Below are 19,798 nucleotides of genomic sequence, written 5' to 3' on the forward strand. Positions count from 1 at the left end.
CTTTTAGAAAATTATTTTTGTATCGCTGCACTCTCAAATTCTGGTGGTCTTAGTAACAGCAATGGTTTAATAGTAAATAAATGTAGTATTTTAATAATGCTGCAGTGCTGAAACATTTGCAAAACCAAGTAAAATGGTGTGTAAAATGAGCTCTATTTTAAATGCTAAAAATGATGTCATTGACATCTTAACTGTGAGCAGTAAATATAAACTGACACACCTTAGAAAAAATTAATTTGAAATTTTGGTTTATTTTATTGCTTAAATATAGATTGCACAGTGTGTTCTTACATTTATTGAAACTGGTTCATTACATACAGTACAGAATATATGACCATCAGAACAACAGACAAATTAGCCCTACTGTGATTTTGGACAACAGGCTATTTCTATCTTTTGAAGTTACCACAGATTTAATTTACCTTAAAGTGACCCACTACAAAAGCTATATTTTTTTCAAAATGACATAATGGGAAAGAGAACCCAAAGCACTGGAATACACTTAAACAGCTGGGTACCAATTCATAACCATTATGACAGTGCACAAAATGTTGCAGATAAAACAGGACCAGTTTGCATAAGGAGCTTTTAAAGCTCTGCAACTTGTCTGAAGAACATAAAGAGAGAAGTGAAACATAGCAGCTTCATACTGTACAACAAACAGCATTCTTAATTCTTTTGGTTTCGTTCATTAGCTACCTATAACAATAGCTACCAAAACAATACATTTTACAGTCTCTCCCATCTCCCATAGGTCTAGAAAGGCCAAAGTGAACCAATTACCAACTTACAGACTCCCTGAATTTCCAGAAAGGAAGAAATTAAATATCACGTGAACACGCAGAGTGTTACAAGCTCTTCGTTCCCTGCACAAAACCTGCATTTACCAAACAAAGCTCATTTGAACACTGGAAACATGGAAACCTGCCATTAGCATAAATGAAAAATACTTCATAAAAAGAACAGAAAATGAAATGCTGAATCTAGTTATTTTCACATGCGGCATTCATGCAATAGAATTCAATCACAGAAACAATCCTGTATTTACAGCATAGTCTTCATACTGCACAAGTGCAAACAGAAGTACATTCTTTATTACTTAGACTCCTTATTTTCTTTTTGTACAAAAGTGCCAAGTGATATTCTTAAAAAATTACAGCGTGGAGAAATGTTTTACATTGTATCCCTAGGTTAGATTTACTGTTTAAAAAATTACACTTTTTATATAGGCCAAAAAGCTATTAGTCTTACCTTAAAAAAAAAATAAAAAAAAATGAAAACTAAAGGCTAGAGTCCTATTTATGTGTAGACTGTGGTCTGATCAGGCTGATACGCTGCAGCAGTAAAAATCGCAACGGAATGCTGTAGATAAGGGGCTGTTTCGTCATCCACTAACAGCTGTGATTGCACTGTTAAACTGAAAAGAAGGTCTCAATTACCTTTTGAGCTTTGTGAATGCCTTCTGAAAGTCTCAGCATGTCATCTCATAGGTTTAAGTAGCTGATATTTGTCTGATGTTATGTCACATCAGGCTTTTAAAAGTAGTTCAGCAGAATGCTGAACTACAGTTCAAAAAACTTAAAATCCTTCTTACAGTGGGTTTGCAAGTGCTTCAAACAGTCAGCAAATTAGCTGGGCTGATAACCCTTCAGATGGTAGAGTTATGCAATCAAAGATTAATTTAGGTTGGGACTTCTGAAAGTCATCTAAACCAAGCTCCTGCTCAAAGCAGGGCTAACTGAAGTTAGGTCACTTTGTTCACAGCCTGATCATTGTTCATGCAAACCACTGGCTAAATTAAATGTCTACATTTATTACAGATTTTTGAGAGCATTCATTCATGTTTGTGCTGCTTCAGTCAGATTCAGAGAGATTAAGGGACTTCAAACTTAATATGCATGGCATCAATGAATGCTGTTTTTCTTTTTTGCCTGCAGAATTTAGTGAGTCATAAAGACAGTCTTGGCAATTATCATCAAATGTCAGTGATTTCCTGTAAAACTTTTACTTTATTTACATTTAATAGTATGCTCAGATACATAAACCTATGAAAGTTACCTTAAAGTTTTGAGAAATGAAACAAAAACAAACACAGAGATGCATCTCTAAAAATGCTTTTGCTTGAAAATATATGTAATAAATTCTTGATCTTTAAATGGTTTCATTTAGTTTTCTTTCAATTTCTAAAATATCACTAAAAAGCTGTAATAAACTACAGAGAAATGCCTCATAGAATATATTTATAATTTCATTAATTATTATTTAAAATGCCCTCAGTTTATTTTCTGCTATACTAAATATATCTCTTGTGTATTTATACTAAAGCAGACATTAAAATACTACTATGTTTTCAAAAGTACAGTCTGTAAACCATACACCTTAAGACACGAAAAATATTGCACAATTTCTTGCTTTGAGAGGAGATTTCTCCTCTCTTATGCAAAGCATTAAACTTTTAGCAAGAAACACAGGACATATACTGGGCATATCTACCTAAAAAGCATGTTATGTGATGCATCCAAAAAATACTTAACAAGTGTCCATTAATTCATTCACTGTACTTGAACACATGTAAGGTATTGTTTTTTTTCCATATATTTCAAACCAAACAAGTTGAGTAGCTATGACAGTATGAACAAAAGGGAGCTACAGTAGTGCTCCACTGGTTACATTTAATGAGATGAAGCAAGGCAAAAGCATTCTAGTTAGACATAGAATTGAGGTGGAGATGAGAAAAAAACCCAACCAACCAAAAAAAAAGGGGAAAAAAAAAGATTTAACAGGTTCTTCAGTTACAGTATCTCCAATTAAAGGAATTTGCAGCAACACAAATTCCTAGAGTAACTGAAATATTCACCTGTATGGCAAGACAAGTTTTATATCTGACTTTTACATGTACTCAAATATGAAAATGAAACAACATGATCTATGAAAAACCTAACTTACAATATATTACAGAAAAAAACAATTCAAGACAGTTTCATGAATTTGGCTAAAGTAATCTGTATTTGGCTCATGTCCATCATTATATTACTTAGTTTAGATACAGTAAACAATAAAATTTGAAAACTCATCTTGTTCTTTCTATTGTACTCTATTCTAAATAATGTCCAGCAGACTTCAGAAGACACTTAATACACACAAAGATCTGGAAACTTCATCTCATAGACTGGAACAGAATGGTAATGAGCATGTCCAGCAGTAATGGTCATCGTTCCTGAGGGGCTAGGCGGAGGACTGTGTGAGAAGCACAATCAATATATGTAATTTATAATTATATGAATTGCTTTGTTATAATTTTACACACTAATTCCTCAGAAACAAGAGTAAACTATCCCCCCACCCCCAACCAACAGTATTTTATCCTCCTCCTGAAATTCTAATGAAATTACCATGCCCCAGGGATTTTTGTATTCTCGTCTATATCATCAATTTCACTGATGTTACAAAACTACCCAAATGCATTTTATTGCTAATAAATACTATTTATTCTGAACAATGGATGTGCACAGCTCTGTAATAATGCCATGTACTATTTTGGGTTGTATCTAATTACATTCTCAAACAGATGCAGCAATGGGAAAACAACAGCATTCTGCAACACTACTGATAGACACAGAAATACTGTAAGACTGTGAGACACTGTGACATGGTTTCTGGAGAGTCTTCACTATCAAAAAGATTCAAAATAGGAAGAAAATCAAAGTGATGAAGAGTACTCTTTTTCGGTGTACTGTTTTTGGCTGGGACTGAGAATTCTTTTTACATTAGCTGGTCTGGGACTGTGTTTTAGACTTGTGCTGGGAACAGTGTTGATAACACAGGGATGTTTGTGTTATTGCTGAGCAGAGCTTACACAGAATCAAGGCCTTTTTTGCTGCTCACGCTGCTGTGCCAGTGTGAGGGCTGGAAGTGGGCAAGGAGTTGGGAGGAGACACAGATGGGACAGATGACCCCAACTGACCCATGGGATATCCCAGACCATGTGGTGTCATGCTCACCAATAAGAGCTTTAAGGAAAGAAGTAGGATAGGAAGGACATTCAGGCATTTGTCTTCCCAACAAGCCCTGATTTCCTGGAGATGGCTAAATACCTGCCCACCCATGGGAAGTGAACGAATTTCTTATTTTGCTTTGCTGGCATGTGGGACTTTTGCTTTACCTATTAAGCTGTTCTTATCTCAACCCATGCTTTTTCCCACTTTTATCCTTCCAATTCTCTTTCTCATCCTACTGAGCCAGTGGTTATATGAGGCTGAAACGCCTACCAGGGTTCAACCACAGCACACAGTTAAGCCCATTATTTTCTCCCTATTACATGTGTTTATGAACACTATGACATAACCAACTGAAAGTAGCCACAATTGTTTTATAACTCATTTTTCACTCATGACACTCTTCCTGCATAAAGCCTTACCGAATGGTGAGTTCCAGTATCTGTGCAAGTCTGTCATGAAGCAAGTTTGCCTAGGGAAGAAAAATTAAAATTGAATTATTACTCCTATATATTGAACTGAGCTCCGATGAATGTGCCAGGCCATACTCAGTGTGTTCTGCATTGCCACATGCAAATCTAGGCAGCAATTCCTGTCCCATTTTCTCACTGCTGAAAGGATTCTGAGCCTTGAAGATGCATTTGAGATTGAGTGAGCCTGTCCTGGAGTGCCAGGAATTATATAGCAAATTCTGCTGTTGCAGACAGGAGTTTAGCAAACCTGAAATACATTTAGTTGTTCAAAATATATAGTGGGGTAAATACTGCTCCAGTTATCCCAGAATGAAATAGGAATGGACTGTGAATGTGGATTTCAAAGATAGCAAGGAAAGCATTAGGGTGAAGAATATAAGAGATATCCATTCCTTTCCAAATGGTCTAGGAACAACCAAAAGCATGCTTTAAGTTACTGGAATCTCCCAACATTGACAACAGTGGAGACAAAACAAAGAACTGAACTTCTTCTTTACAAGTAACAGCAGCAGTGACACAACATAAATCACCTGCAGCCAGCACATCCCCATTAATGCCTACATCAATTTCTTCAGTGCTGTATAACATTTTCCAGAAACTCACTTTGGTTTCACACTGGGCTGCGATTTCTTCAAATGGCGCTTTTTGGAACTTTTCAATCACAAGACGCCTTTTCTCCTTTTCCTGTTCTTCAAGTCCATTGTTATCTTAAAAGAATAATAAAAAAATAGAGACAATTGCAATCTTTGCCTATCAAGTATAAGTGATATAAACGTTCATATGTGCACTGCAGAAAAAGCACTGTGCTTGAAGTGATGCACCCATTCTCAAGTAAGGTGTCATCTGGCATTGCCTCTAGTGAAATGCAGATAAAATTTCAGGGAGCTGGTTTGAGGACCCAGTTTTGCCCCTTTCTTACTAAGTGCTTTAATTATGAGTACATCTAGACTCCCTTTTGCTTTATTGCCTGGACTCAGGCCTGCACTTGGGTGCACGCTGGTTCAGACTCAGAAGAAGGAAGCATCCTGCCTCCCAGTATCATGCTGACAGGTGGCCAGAATTTTCTATTAGAATTTGGGAAAAGTGAGTTCAACCTCCATAGACTGAGTGAACTTACAAGCAGCTGGAACTTTCCAGCATCTAATGAATTTAAGTACCTTGTGGAATTAGGCACATTTGGAAGACTGACAGATTAAATTATTGTTTAAAATATCAGTGTCTATTGTTTAACACACCAATGTTTAATCTATATTTTGAACAGGATTTTAGTGGACTAGACAGCATTAATTAGTAATTACTTATAGTAATATGAAATAAGGAATTCGAGTAATTCTGTGTTCTTGTAGCTGGGTCACTTGTTACAGAAATGTTCTTTTAAAAAATCTGAGTGTTTTTGAAGTCCACAATGTGCACCTTACAATCTGTTTTCTGAATGCACTGAAGAACTTAAAATCTTAATACATAAAAAATACTTAAGTTGCTTTATAAATAATCATCCAATATAGCTTGCAAATCTCATGTTATTTATGGCTTCGCCTGTAAGGCAAATTTAACAGATGACAGGCATTTCCAGATGCTTTTCATTCAGTCCCATTAACTTCAGAAAATGAATTCACTAACATTATCAAAGTATCATTTCAGAAATTTAGAAATAAATAACTGAAGTTTTAAACAAATTTACTAGCTGAAGAGAAACAAATGTAATGTTTTCATTATGTTATTCTGGCCATTCCTTTTTTTCTAGCAATTCCATAGTAATTGAGAACTATTCTGCATAAACACAACTGTAATAAATCTTACCAATGGCTTTCTTCAAAGCTTCAAAGGTGATTTCTTCAGTATTATCAATCTAAACACAAAGAAACAAACCCCTTAATCATCACATATAACATATAAGCTTCAAAAAAATAAGGAATGTGAAAAATACAGAAGGCCAAAGCGGCCAGGGCTTTTCTGCCTTACAAGTCTCTAATAGCTTTATCTGGAGTTTCTGTGACAGATAACAGAACACTAATTCACATTTTTAAAGCCACTGCAAATAGTGGGGAAATTTTTATCAAATGAGGTGAAGGAAAACTTTGCAAATTCTAGTCAAGATGCTCTATAGCAACTATACTTTGGAAAAGGACTTGAATTTTGGCAGAACACTCCTTTGGGTCAGGAATAGGCTGTAGTGTTTCTATACTGTACAGTCGTAGTATTGGGTTCTTAAACAACTGATGTGAATAACAGCAACTGGTTCCTGAGACTTGTTGAGTTACCAGCAATGTGATGCTAAAATAAGAGATGGCAGTAGACTGGAGAGTGGAAAATGGTTATTGCTTTAGTCTAACTTTGTACCAGTCTGGGCTCCAAATAATTTGGTGCTTATGTCATAAACACGGGAGTTAAAGGGCTCTTCATAACAAGCTATGTTTGATGCACTGAGAAAATCTGTTCATCTAGTGATATGAATATCCATTTGCTGCAGATGTACTTCATTAGGAACAGCTTGGGGCTGCAAAATTACCAAAGACGCACGAATATTTCTCTGAAGAGCTCCAGCTCATGGATCTTCGTGTTTCAATTCATTACAGACCTGAAGTTTCTGTAGAGTTTCTATACCAGTAAATATATTTACAGTGAAACCACTGTGATGATATTAGGGGAGAATGCTTAGATGGCAGAACAGTGTTCACCTGAATATAACATGGTTCCTTGGCTTGAACCCCCTCACTTCAGCCCTTCAAACATGTAAACAGGCAGCACTTTTATTTTTCCTTATAAACGCTAATTGTTTAGAATGGTCTAATATAGTTTAAGATAAGAGATCTGTAAGGTAGCAAAAAGTTACTTCATCCAATTCAGAAGACTCTGAATTCTTTCAATATTTTAATTCATTGGCTTGAGCTATTGTAGAGGGAAAAGCCAGCAGAAATAGCTGTTTCCTTTTTACTTAAGTGTTATTTCAGGAGATGGAGCTGTAAATGATACTTTTCTATCATTTTACTACATTAGCATTGTATTCTCTACCTCTGAATATATAAAAGAATAATTAATAAACAGTGAAATACCCTTTGTGTCAAATATTTGTGGATATGGCTAGAGATCAAAGGTATTCAGGTTCTGAAATAATCACCTTTTATACAATTCACATTTGGTGAATTAATCATTAATTCTAAAATTTCCATTAAGTAACTAGGTAATCCCCTCAATCATAAAGCTTTATGCTCCTTTTTTTCTGCAGTTCAGTTCTGCTGACAGTTAAGGATTGTTATACTTACTAATCTACAAAGCAAGAGAACCAGATTTCATATATAGCTACGAAGGTGCAATCAGTAAATTGGAAAATATTGGTTCTTCCTTTGCTTTGTAAACAAACATCATAAGTAAGGGAGAAATACTTTGCTTCCTGTGTTTCTGATTAATAAAATTCTTCTTTTTAAAAGGTAAAACAGTAATTCATTATCCAAGGCACTGGACCACATTAAGACCATATTAAACTGAGAACCCATAAAAAGGTTTTGATTTATCTACAACCACTACAACCACTTCAAAAAATGTCTATATATCAATGCTTGATATAATATCAGCATAATAACTTGAAATCTGAAGTGGAAACTTCATTCATTTAATTCTACTTTCAAGAGAGTTGTTCAATCATATATAACCACATATAATACACAATCTTAAAAGGAATACTAATGTCAAACACCCCCAATCCTACGAGGACCATTCACTTTCTTCAGAAAGCTAGAGATCTGATTGTCTCCCTTATTTTTCAAATATTTTTTTTCTTCTTTCTCCTGAACTTTTCTCTGTATCTTGCTAAAGCACAAAACTGAACACATAATATCATCTGAGGTACCATCAGCACAAAGTAGAAATAAATAATAATAATAATCATGCAAAATATAGATCACTTCTGTCTAAAATGAAGCTTGCTCCTTTGCAATAGCACTCAGCTTGACTAAGTCCACATATTCTGCCTCATGTCTTTAGGCAGTTTGTGCTTGAATATGCCAAAGGTAAGAATCATCTGTACTTCATCTGAGGTACAAACACCTCAATTTCAACAGCTAATCTCCACTGCAGCCAGCAGAAATCTGGTTAATAAAAATAAGCAGAACTCTGAAAAAGATTCAGTAGAAATTTATTTTAAGAAATACTTCAAATGAAGTGTCAAAAGATGTGCGATAATTTTAATTATAAGGCAGTCTTCCTAAGGGATAATTAGCATCAGCTCCTGTACCCTCCATATGAACTTTTTGTTGCTACTTTATCCTTTCTGTGAGTTTAAAGTGCTGTGTGCTAAACTCTGCTGGAAGGGAACAGTGATACTGTAACACCATGGTGCACAAAGCCTGACTGATCTTCACCTGTCCCTCTCAGAGACGGCAGGTCAACCACTAGTCTTGCATCTCTCTGGTTTTACATCTCTCAGCCCCATGTTGATGAACAAGTTTCTCAAATACTTCAAATGATGAACGGATACAGGAATTTACTGGTTGCCTCAAAAGGCAGATAAAACATTTCAGAATATTTACTCATAAAACATCAGTTGTTCAGTGTGTATATGTATTGCTACCCAATATTCTGCAGCACTATCTGTAAAAAACTACAGTGATAAAATACTTAACATTTTTATACAGCAAGACCAGCACCAGTGTCTTTGACAACACATTTCTGCAAAGACAACTTAAAAAAATCAACCCCTTGAAGTATTTACAATGCTAGAATAATCAGATATTAGACTTTCTGGAAAAACTTCACTTGCATTCCCCCACTCCCTCCAAGATGCTGCTTTAAAATATTCTGGGATTTTCATACCTTATCCTCTGTGTTGTTGCCAGGCAGAATATCCACCTGAAGAGACACCGTGTCCACAATGCTTTTTCTCCTGGAGAGTCTGTCCTCATCTAGCAGAAAAACAACTTCTCTCACTTTTTGTGTAACACTTGAAACATGATCAATCAAATTTCTACCCATGAGATGCAAATTTGTTTCCATATGCCTATTTTACCCATGATCATCTATTTTATCATTTGAATAGTTGTGAAAAAATGATCAGTTACGGCTTTAAATTACTAAATATGAAAGAAAATAACGTTTTTATTGTCTCTTTCCCACCCCAGATCTTGCCAACTTTCCCTTTAAAGCCCAGAATTTTAAAAAATGAGATGAGCTCTTATTCAAATGCATAATAAGTAACACAGCACATGATGATATATAGCTGCAGAGTTCTTTACAAAAGCCTGAACTTATTTTCTTGGTTGTGAAATTTAAATATTAAGGTCTTAATCTGAAGGTATTCTGAAACAGAAAAGGGCTTCCTGGAAGATGACTCATTAACAGAAGAAATAGATTTCTGAATGGAAATGAACAACAATCCTTCCTTATTCTTGTTGCTACAAGTACCATATTCATCAAGTCTAAAAATCTACTGGGTGAAAAAAATTCTCTCCATTTCACACTTCCTACAAAGATTTTAGCAGGTCCAGTTGGCCTAAAAAGTTGTCAGAATAAGACCAACTGTGCTGATACTAAAAGCAGCACAACAATTTCATTAATGCATAAGCAGATTATGATCGAACCATCCATCAGTTGATGGATTTTCCTTCTGTGACTCCATTCCTGAGGCAGTGCAGCAATAATATTTTCTCATTTTTAACATTTAGTATATTAACATGAGATTTTAATAAACAGTAAAAATGTATTTTAAGACATGTCATGAGAAGCCTTCAATAAAGAGAGACTCGAGAGGTCTGACTTTTGTGTATCTCATTTACAAAACCATGAATGTCACATTTTAAATTTTAGCCAAGATCAAGCCATTTGGACCTGGCTACTATTATTTGATGACTTGCACTGCACACAGTTAGAAGCACCTACAGGCACTTGAAACTAAGACTGAGAGAAGGATTTAAAATTCCCCCACCACAAGGTAATTTATGCTGGTTCTTCTACAAGCTTTGTTTAAGCCACTTCTAGCAAAGTGCTTTTGCTGTGCAAATATTGAGCATGAACAAACAGAATTCATTCCAGCAGAGCTGAACATCCCCAGCTTTTAAAAATCAGAAAAAACTTTCAGAAATCACATAAATGAAATGTCATTTTAAGATCAAGAGGCAGTGAAAGAACAAGATTAGTGGAAAACACCTGAATTCTAGCTATATTTGCCAGGTTCCCAGAGACCCTGAGCATTTGAAGTGGCATTCTGAAGGATTTACTTAATTTTTAGTCCCTGATGGCTCGCTGGTACATGACCCAATATATACAGAGTCTGAGGAAAGCACCTCAGCCCTCAAAAGAAAACACAAGACAAAACTACATCTCTGCTGCCATCTTGCTGCTCTCTCTGTAACTGACACACAAACACCACAAGATACATTTTTGGGGCTACTTTGGATAGAAATCATTTTTGTAATGGATGCTTCACTGTACTTGACTGAGAAAAATACCCATTTGTCTCTTATTTCAACATATTAAGTGACTAAAAAAATGGTGAAAGTTTCCATTTTTTCTGTTATATGATACAAAGCTCGTTTCCATACACACAAAGGAGCCCAGAGGCACCAGGACAGCCCCAACACCCACTGCCCCAGCCCCTGACAGGCCTGTCCCAGGAGCCTTGGCTCCATGGCCTGAGGAGTGGTACCCACACCATGGGGCAACAGGAGCTGCTCTCTGCATCCACCTCACTGGCTGATCACTTTTCACAAGGGCATGTAGGAATAGGACAAGGGGGAATGGCTTTGAACTAAAAGAGGGTAGATTTAGATTGGGTATTTGGAATAAATTCTTTACTGTGACAGTGGTGAGGCACTGGAACAGGCTGCCCAAAGGAACTGGGGCTGCCCCGTCTCTGGAATTGTTCAAGGCCAGGTTGGATGGGGCTTTGAGCAACCTGGTCTAGTGGAAGGTGTCCCTGCCCACGGCAGGGGGGTTTGGAATTAGATGATCTTTAAAGTGCCTCTTTTCCTGGGTGAGGAACTCTATTCTTTGTGCAGTTATGTGCATGGGGCTCTGAGCACAGTAACTGGAGTCAGACCACAGGTCAGAGGCCTGGTGGGTCTGGAGCAAGCCAAGGTGCACAGCATGATGATTCCCACGTGAGCATGAGGGAACATCAAGCCGGACCAGCAGGAAAATAGGCCAAGTGGTCTGGGAGCGAGGGGTGACCGCGTATGTCTGGCTCTGTGTGTTCCTGAGGGGCAGGCCCCTGGAGAGACCAGGAGGCCCAGGTCAGCTGTCAGGAAGACCATGGAGCCTGAGGGGTTGACTGGGATCCATGGACATGCACGTGGGCATCACAGTGTGCAAGGGGGATCTGTACCAGCAGCTGGACTGGGGCTGTGGCACTTGAAGGACTCACATGCTCAGGTGCCAGTGACTGGGGAGACTGGGAACCAGGAGACAGCTGGCAGGAAGACAGTGTCTAAGCCCAGTCCTGGTGGGATGCACACAGCTACTGAGATGCAGACAGAACATATGCACGTACACATGTTCTGCTAACGGACCTTTATCCTGAACAGCCAGTGAATAAGATAACTCTTCATTCTTTGAACAACTGAGAGCTTCTTCCAACTTTCTACAAGTTCTTGCAATGTCACTCAAAGAGGTAATTAGTACCATCACAAAAATGATACCTCTAGCCCTACTACCTGCTCAGGAAAAGAAAATAGGAAGCTACTACCATTGTAGAGTTTCAAATCAAGAGTTAACACAAAGGTAAACCTCACAGCAGCTAACAGTGCTACAGGTATTTTGTGCATCAAGGAGATGAACAAAAAGAAGCATATGAAAACACTAAGTACACCAAGTACAACACAATTTCTGGCCTAAAGATCTAAAGGCCTTCTAAAAGCATTTTTTGACAGTGTACATTCTATAGAGACACCACAGGCAGCAGGAGAGCAGGCTGACCTACAACTCATTTTTACCTTTTGACTTGTGTTTGCATTTATGAGGTTTTTTGCCTGATGGAAATAGAGCTGAATTAAAAAAATATATATGTACTGACAAAAAAAATTATTAAAAGTACATTTAAATTATCAGTTTTCTCCCTCCCCCAAGAAAGGAAGAGAAAAAGGCAGATAAAAAAACCTGCAGATATGAATGTCTTTCAAACTGACAAGAAATATCAAAACATGAAACAAAGACAGGATGACAAAATTATGTCTACAAGCCATTGTTAAGCATTGTGTCACTGATATTTGGAAATACCAGAAATAATCACGATGAAATATTTACTGGCTTTTTGGGTTCAACCCTAGATTTCACAGGAATATAGAAAAATGGATTAATTTTTTACTAAGATTAATGATTTCTTTTGAAACACTACATTCTAGCATTATAATATTAATAGCAGAAATTAAACATTTCATTGCATTAAAAAATTAAAAGCTTAGGAATTCCAAAATATCCATTTGTTCCTGATTTAGTTAAAAGAAAACCTTGGAAGCTCAATATTCCACAGGATTAGAGATTAATGTATTTACTAGCTATGGCAACAGACAAGGAGCGAGTTTTGGTTGCTGTTCTTTACAAAAAAATTACAAAAAACCCCAAACCCATCTGACTCACATATACTAAGATTTAGGATTAAATATGGCAATTTCTCATCACGTGCAGAGGCAGTTAATCACATACTTGCAGGTAAACTCAATCTTGCTATCAGAACTTTCATGTCCTCCTATGTAGGAATGCATTTTCAGCAAAGTATCCAAGAAAACCCTAACAAGGTCATTTGGGCACAAATACACCTTGGTTTCTAGAAGAGGCTTAACATAAATTTCAAACCAATCTATCTTTCTCATTCCACTCTCATTTACTCAAAGTCAGTAATGTTTCCTTACTTGCTGGCTACCTCCCCTGCCAGTACTAAAATATAAAGTTAATTGTTTTTCTGGATGCCAGAAGAAGAAATCTGTGAAGATAGGAACATTATCCTTTCTAGAAGACAACCAGCAACAGAAAACACAGACATTGTAGCTGTGTCAGAACATATCACTAGTGTGCCTGCTAGCATCTGGGACAAATCCACACGTGCTGTTTGCAGAACTCAATTCCTCCCATAGCAGCTATCCAAAAAAGACACTCAAGAGCAGGCAGCAATGTCTCTGAATCAGACTGCAAGAATGACAGATCTGGCATTCACTGTCCCTATGTACTATGATTCTTCCTATGTGTGAGCTACAGAACAGAGAAGTCACATTTTTCTGCTTTAAAAAGGTCCATGCTTCAGGCTGGGGTGTCCCACAGTCTGTTTACAATAGCAACTGGTTACATGGAGCCACAAAACACACATTGTTAAGAAAAAAAAACATTTTTTGAGTAAGTTGCTCAATTGGCAAAAGCACATAAGCCAAAAGCACATAATGTCACATACTTGCTAGTCCTCCACACACCATTCACGCAGCCTGCCTAGCTGGAACTCCCAGAAACCTTCCTCAGGCATTTCTACTGTTACCTGACACTAAGCTTGCATAGGTATCTAATGGAGAAAAACATCCCATTCTTGACTAAATTAGCATCTGCTCATTTAGAATTTATCTAAGGCAAATAACTCAGCACAAGACCATATGGCAAAAGCATGGAATATTTTTCATTTAGTGTTTACATAAAAAAAATAAAGTATGCTGGCTTGTATGTTCTCAAACTAACACAGGTAGTCTTTTGAAAGCAAAGACTTCATTAAAAAGAGTCAAAGTGGGTTCAAGGCCTTTCTGCCCCTCTTCCTTTCTTTAAGGAAAAAAAACAACCTTAAAAGGACAAATAGTTGAAACTTTTTACAGTTTCATAGAGTAGCTAATGAGAAAAAAACACCCCATCCTGAGAAGACAAAATGATCTGATTAGGTTTTGTTGCCAAGCAGCCACATTACATTTCATAGGCACACAACACATTAAGAAAGTGTTCTTAATAACTGGTACTTTGTGGTGTTGCTACTAATCAGCACTTACCTGTTACCTGGGGTACATATGGAACTGACAATCTTTCCACACTGTATCCACTGCCTCCTAATGATTCTGCAATCTGGTTCGTCAGGAAAAATAAGTCTTTTTCATGCTTCTCTAAGGATTTTGGAAGACTGTCAAAATATATATTTGAAATTATTGTCTACACATAGGTATTTGTTGGTTACAGAAAATATTCCTCCAATGTCTGTGAGCAACCAATGGTAATGATTTGATGGAAATGAAGCTTGCTCAGTTTTTTAGGAATGAATATATACCCAAATCTAGTTTATTCAACACCTCTGCATTATTTTAAATTACCTTAACACTTACTGGCTATCCGAAATATGTTCCTCATCTATTCTGCTACATCTTGAGAGAAAATAGTCTTTGTTAAATAAAAAAAAACCTGCAGAGCAATAGTAATATTAATAGTAATTAATTAATAGCAACAGTAATATTTGCCATTTGCCAGCAGTGTGCCCTTGTGGCAAAAAAGACTGAGGTATCCTGGGCTGCATCCTGTATCCTGGCTGACAGGAGGAACATTGTCAGCAGGTTGAGGCAGGAGATTTTACCCCTCTACTCAGCTCTGGTAAGGCCACACTGGACTATTGAGTCAGGTGCTGCAGTTGCCAGGGAAGGTGAGCCTTTACTTTAGGGAGTCCAACAAAGGGCCACTAAGGTGGATTAAAGGACTGGAGCATCTCTCCAATGAAGAGAGAGAGAGTTGGAACAATTCAGCATGGAGAAAAGAAGGTGGATTTTATCAATGTGTACAACTACCTTAAGGGAGAGAGGGTGGAAAGGCTTGTCAGTGCTGCTCTGTGACAGAGCCAGAGGCAATTGCACAAACTGAAACACAGAAGGTTCTGGCTGAATATCAGGAAACAGTTCTTTACTGTGAGGGTGACCAAGCACTGGCACAGGTTATCCAGAGGGGTTGTGGAGTCTCCATCCTTGGAGATATTCCAAAGCCACCTGGATGTGGCCCTGCTTAAGCAGGGACCAGATGACCTCCAGAGATGCCTTCCAGCCTCATCCATTCTGTGATTCAGTGAAAATGCATTTGGTTGTGTTAGCACGCACACCAAGCATCATATTGTGAGGATGTAAGTGCCTCTGACTACAATAAAAAAGTCTGAAACCCACCTTTTTTTTCCCCATACATGCACATGCTTTCAATATTTGGGTTTCTTCTGCCTACCCTGTACACTACTAAACCCCTAAATTATTTTTCATATATGTAACATATTTCAGTGATGTCTGAATTTTAATAGTAAAAGAGGTACTTCACTGTCCACTAATGGACATTTTCTATCTCCTTACTTGCATTTGTCTTTGAAAATTGTTTCTGGGAGAAAATAAGATGCTTCCACACTTCTGGTTTCAATGACCTGAAAAAAACACAAGACAAACAATACAAATGGAGTAGTTCCATAGTTGTTTTCTCCAATAACTAACTCTCACTAACACATCTACCTCAGCACAAATGAGGCCTTTAGAATTTCTTTTAACCAGAGAAAGAGACTCTGGCACTCACCCTTTAGACTAAAAATCTGGTTCTCATGGTCTTGTACCTGTCAGTGCTTTTTCACCCAAGCCAGTGAGGCTGTAAAGTCTTATACCAGATGAGGATTTAGCCCATTATATATGGTACTATAAATAAAGTAAAAATGCTATACTTTGAGAGAAGATTATTCTGTTTATAATTTGAAGAGTCAGCAAGTAATGCCATCAGAGACTGAAGACCAAGAGCAATGTCGGTGGACACAAATATGGGAGAACAAGACCATAAGCCATTACTTGATACAAGTTATTTACCCATTTTACAGTAGAATGTGTAGTGCCATAAATGACTTATTTAATTATGTGTTACCTTGCTGACATGCTGACAAAAGGCAGGAACTGCAATCATCTGACTCAGAAAGTTTAGATAGGCTGCAACCAACGCCATGACACCACAACGATTAAACATTGGCAGATTATCCTCGTTGATGATGGCAATGTCCTGAAATACAAGGGATAGCATTATGCTTTCCAAAGTTAACAGGCTGTCTTGAATATATGGAAGTCAAATTTATTATTAGTAACACTACCAGACATATGATGACGATCTGCTACTACTTAGTATTTGATACCTCTCATCTTAAAATTCTAGTCTTTTAGCTCACTCCTGAACTACAAATATATTGATCTGAAGTTAAAAAGCTTAAAAATTCAACCATTATGAAGAGAAATAAATTTACTCAACTCAAAATTCTGTTTCTCAGAAAGGAAGTACTGGTTTATAACTGGTAATCTCTTGTACTTACCACCTCCTGATCAAAACATTTTTTCAGGAAAATTAGAAATAGCAGTTTAATCACAAAGATCACCTGTGTGAGTCACAGATACAGCACCATAAAGGGAATTATTTCATCCTTATTAGCATTTCTATGTTTATTCAGACTGCATTATTTTTGCTCTAGTAAAACTCCTAATGTTATTTTCATTAAGTAAGGATTTGGTTCAGTGACAAATTTTATAATTAAGGATGCGCACTGCATTTCAGAGGTTTCATAATACAGATGTACATTTGGGAATAAGATTAATGACAGAGAGAACTGGGAATACAGGGCCTGATTTCATCAAATTTCCAGGGCACATGTTAACACTCCTTTATTTTTTTTAATGCTTTGATTTAAACACAGACAAACTTAATAAGTTTGACAGTTTCCCTGAAGACTGTATGCAAGTATGAGATAATGTATGATTTTTTTAACAAAATGTTAAGGAATAAAGCCTATCAACACACTAACAGAATTTTACTCTAAGGTGAGATTAAATAGCTTGGTTTGACAAATATTCCCAACCAATCAATTATACAAAAGCTTTCATCCAAGGCAAGGACAGTTCATACCTTTTATACAGAACACTGATGCACAATGACATGTTGTAAGAACACCTTTTCAATCTGCTAACAAATATCAGTGATTCTAGGAAACATTTCAACAAATTTCCACATCTGCTACTTTTCCTGAACAGCACACGCTGTAGAAATTTGTTACAAAACTGATTAGCTGAAGCTTTCCCTATAATAAGTGGCATGTACAAAGTGTACTTCCTTAGTGGCTCAAACATGTTTGGACCAAATGATGAGATTTCCAATTTGAAGATCAATATACAAACAAAACAAGTTACTCACATATCCAATTACAAATATAAATTGTCAGTCAACAAACACACCACCAGCTCAGCCTCATACCTGCAAGGCAATAGCTAATCGAATGAGGTCAATAACCACTTCTTCATTGGCCAGTTCAATTGTGGTTAGAGCTAGAGATGTAAACAGGAGTTCAAAGTTTTTTTGGACATTGTCTTCTTCTTTGCAGCCTAAGTAAATGTGTCTGTACAACTGCTGACCATGCTATAAAAGACATAAAAGGGAAAATGATATTAAAATAATAGAATAGTTTAGATTAGAAAGGGTATTTAAAGGTCTTCTGGTCCAACTCTCTACTCCAAGCAGGGTCAACTTAGATTCCTCCTTTACATAAATGGAAAATTATTTTTTTTAATATTTCAACAGGAAATGAATGCCAACATCTGACCACAGTGCAGTATTCGTGCAATTCTCTGCATAAAATAGAACAGTACTGTGTTTATAAAGAAGCTGTTGTTAGAAACTAGTGGTAATATTGGTTAATCATACTTGTTTGTGTATGCATGTGTACACATGTATTTTATCCTTTTTTATTCTTTTAATTCTCTGTCTAATTTCATGCATACAAGAGTCTTCACCTAAGACATACATGGCAATTTTATTTAATGGAACCATCGTTAAAGTATCTAGAGCACCTCAACATTGAAATCACTGTAATTTGATTAAAATCATTTGGTACTGATCTTTGCAACTTCTTGCAAAAATACAACTGTAGAAGACAATCAAAATAACTGGTTCAGTTACTTTATTTCTAGATAAAAAAAGTGATCTTTCACTCTATTACCTTTTTCATGAAGCTCACATCCTGCCTTGAAATCTTGTCTCGTTTTATCTTTAGATCGGAAACATCTGGTATTATTCTACAAACGTAAGAAAAATATCATTTTAGCAAAAAAAAAGTTGGAAAGGAAGAGGATGTAAAATATAGGAACTATTCAAACAAATATTGATGCAATTTCCCTTTTAATTATATCCAGTCTTAACAATGGTATTCAAATTTCAGTTGAAGAGGGAGAACAATAAACAGAATTATGACAATCACATTTTTTTTTCGCTACATAAAATAACATATTCTGTCTTCCACAGCTAAACTAGCAGATATTTGAAATGGTTATTTAAGGTAGGAGCACTGAGGTTTACCTGTAAAATGCCTACCATCAATAAAAGACACTGTGCATTTACCAAAACAGTACATCAAAATTTCACGTTAGGAATAGTATTTAAAGATCAACAGTACTTATCATTCAGGTATTAAACTAGAATTTCAAGTAGGCCAAAGCAAACAAAAAGCAGTACCGTATCCCTCTGAGCTTCGCTCTGTTGTCGTGCCGATCAATGAGGTTATGCAGGATTTCCAGGACCAGCTGCCTTAGCTCAGAGTCCTCCATGAGTGAGGGAGACAGTAACGGGTCCAGGAATGGGGGAGGAAGTGCATTACTGATCGTTGTGGCTTTGTATCCTGAAGTCACCTGTTTGTTGGCGGAAGTTAAATTAATGTGTGTCGTTACTGCACCGTAAGAATTAACTGCATTTGTCACATACTTTTAGTGGGCTTGCTTTGGCATCTGAAAGGTGGATTCAAATTGAAGTATTGGATTAATTTTGAAAATTCCTGACCTCACTATGGATTTGGAAGGACTCCAACACACATTTTCAAATTAACTCTCTCATTTGTTAAAAGGATTGTCTCTCAGGATCCTTCCTTTACCAAGATAACCAGAAGAAAAAATAAAGGTATGAATTTTTTTTTACATGGCCTATGAAAAGTTGCAGGGCATAAAATGAAGATGGTAATAATTACAATAGAGATTTTTCCATTTCAGGTTATGAGCTGTTCAGTTCACATATGTTACTGAGTAAGCTCATGTGAATTAAAAAAGAGAAGTCAGAGTCTGTATGTACACCTTAAACATTTATTGATACTACTTTATTGCAAAACATAACGTAAGCAGCAAACACCACTTTCTTAGAAATCTGGTACCATAGTGGTTTTTTTTTCTTTTGTTAAACTAATATGACTTCTCACTTGCCTCTTTCAATTGCTTTTAATTAAAGCAAACTCTGTAGGTACATAAAGAAAAGTAAACTTCTACTGACAATTCAGATATTAATTAGTTGAACATTTACAGCAGTCAGATATGTTTAAAATTTAAAATGGAGGTTATCAGAATACTAGAATCTCAAAAC

General features: G+C 36.6%; 1 protein-coding gene across 7 annotated transcripts in view; it reads right to left on the reverse strand.

The window, feature by feature from the left end:
* Positions 1-231: 231 nt before the first annotated feature.
* EFR3A (EFR3 homolog A) overlaps positions 232-19,798 on the reverse strand; it is a 76,813-nt gene continuing 57,246 nt past the window's right edge. For 5 of the 7 annotated variants that reach the window (XM_018076667.1, XM_018076660.1, XM_018076672.1 and 2 more), the window contains 11 exons: positions 18,908-19,080; positions 18,396-18,471; positions 17,654-17,815; positions 16,286-16,417; positions 15,736-15,803; positions 14,413-14,540; positions 9,278-9,366; positions 6,269-6,317; positions 5,072-5,175; positions 4,418-4,467; positions 232-1,417 (listed from right to left, as the gene is read on the reverse strand). In XM_018076667.1, coding sequence (XP_017932156.1) covers positions 1,300-1,417; positions 4,418-4,467; positions 5,072-5,175; positions 6,269-6,317; positions 9,278-9,366; positions 14,413-14,540; positions 15,736-15,803; positions 16,286-16,417; positions 17,654-17,815; positions 18,396-18,471; positions 18,908-19,080 — 1,149 coding nt within the window. In that variant the 3' untranslated portion in view covers positions 232-1,299. Of the gene's footprint in view, positions 3,238-4,417; positions 4,468-5,071; positions 5,176-6,268; positions 6,318-9,277; positions 9,367-14,412; positions 14,541-15,735; positions 15,804-16,285; positions 16,418-17,653; positions 17,816-18,395; positions 18,472-18,907; positions 19,081-19,798 lie in introns of all 7 variants that reach the window. The other 2 variants (XM_018076653.1, XM_008934763.2) reach the window with 2 other exon arrangements.

The sequence above is a fragment of the Manacus vitellinus genome, unplaced genomic scaffold (assembly GCF_001715985.3).
Source record: "Manacus vitellinus isolate BGI_N305 unplaced genomic scaffold, ASM171598v3 scaffold_1_pilon, whole genome shotgun sequence".
Taxonomy (NCBI): domain Eukaryota; kingdom Metazoa; phylum Chordata; class Aves; order Passeriformes; family Pipridae; genus Manacus; species Manacus vitellinus.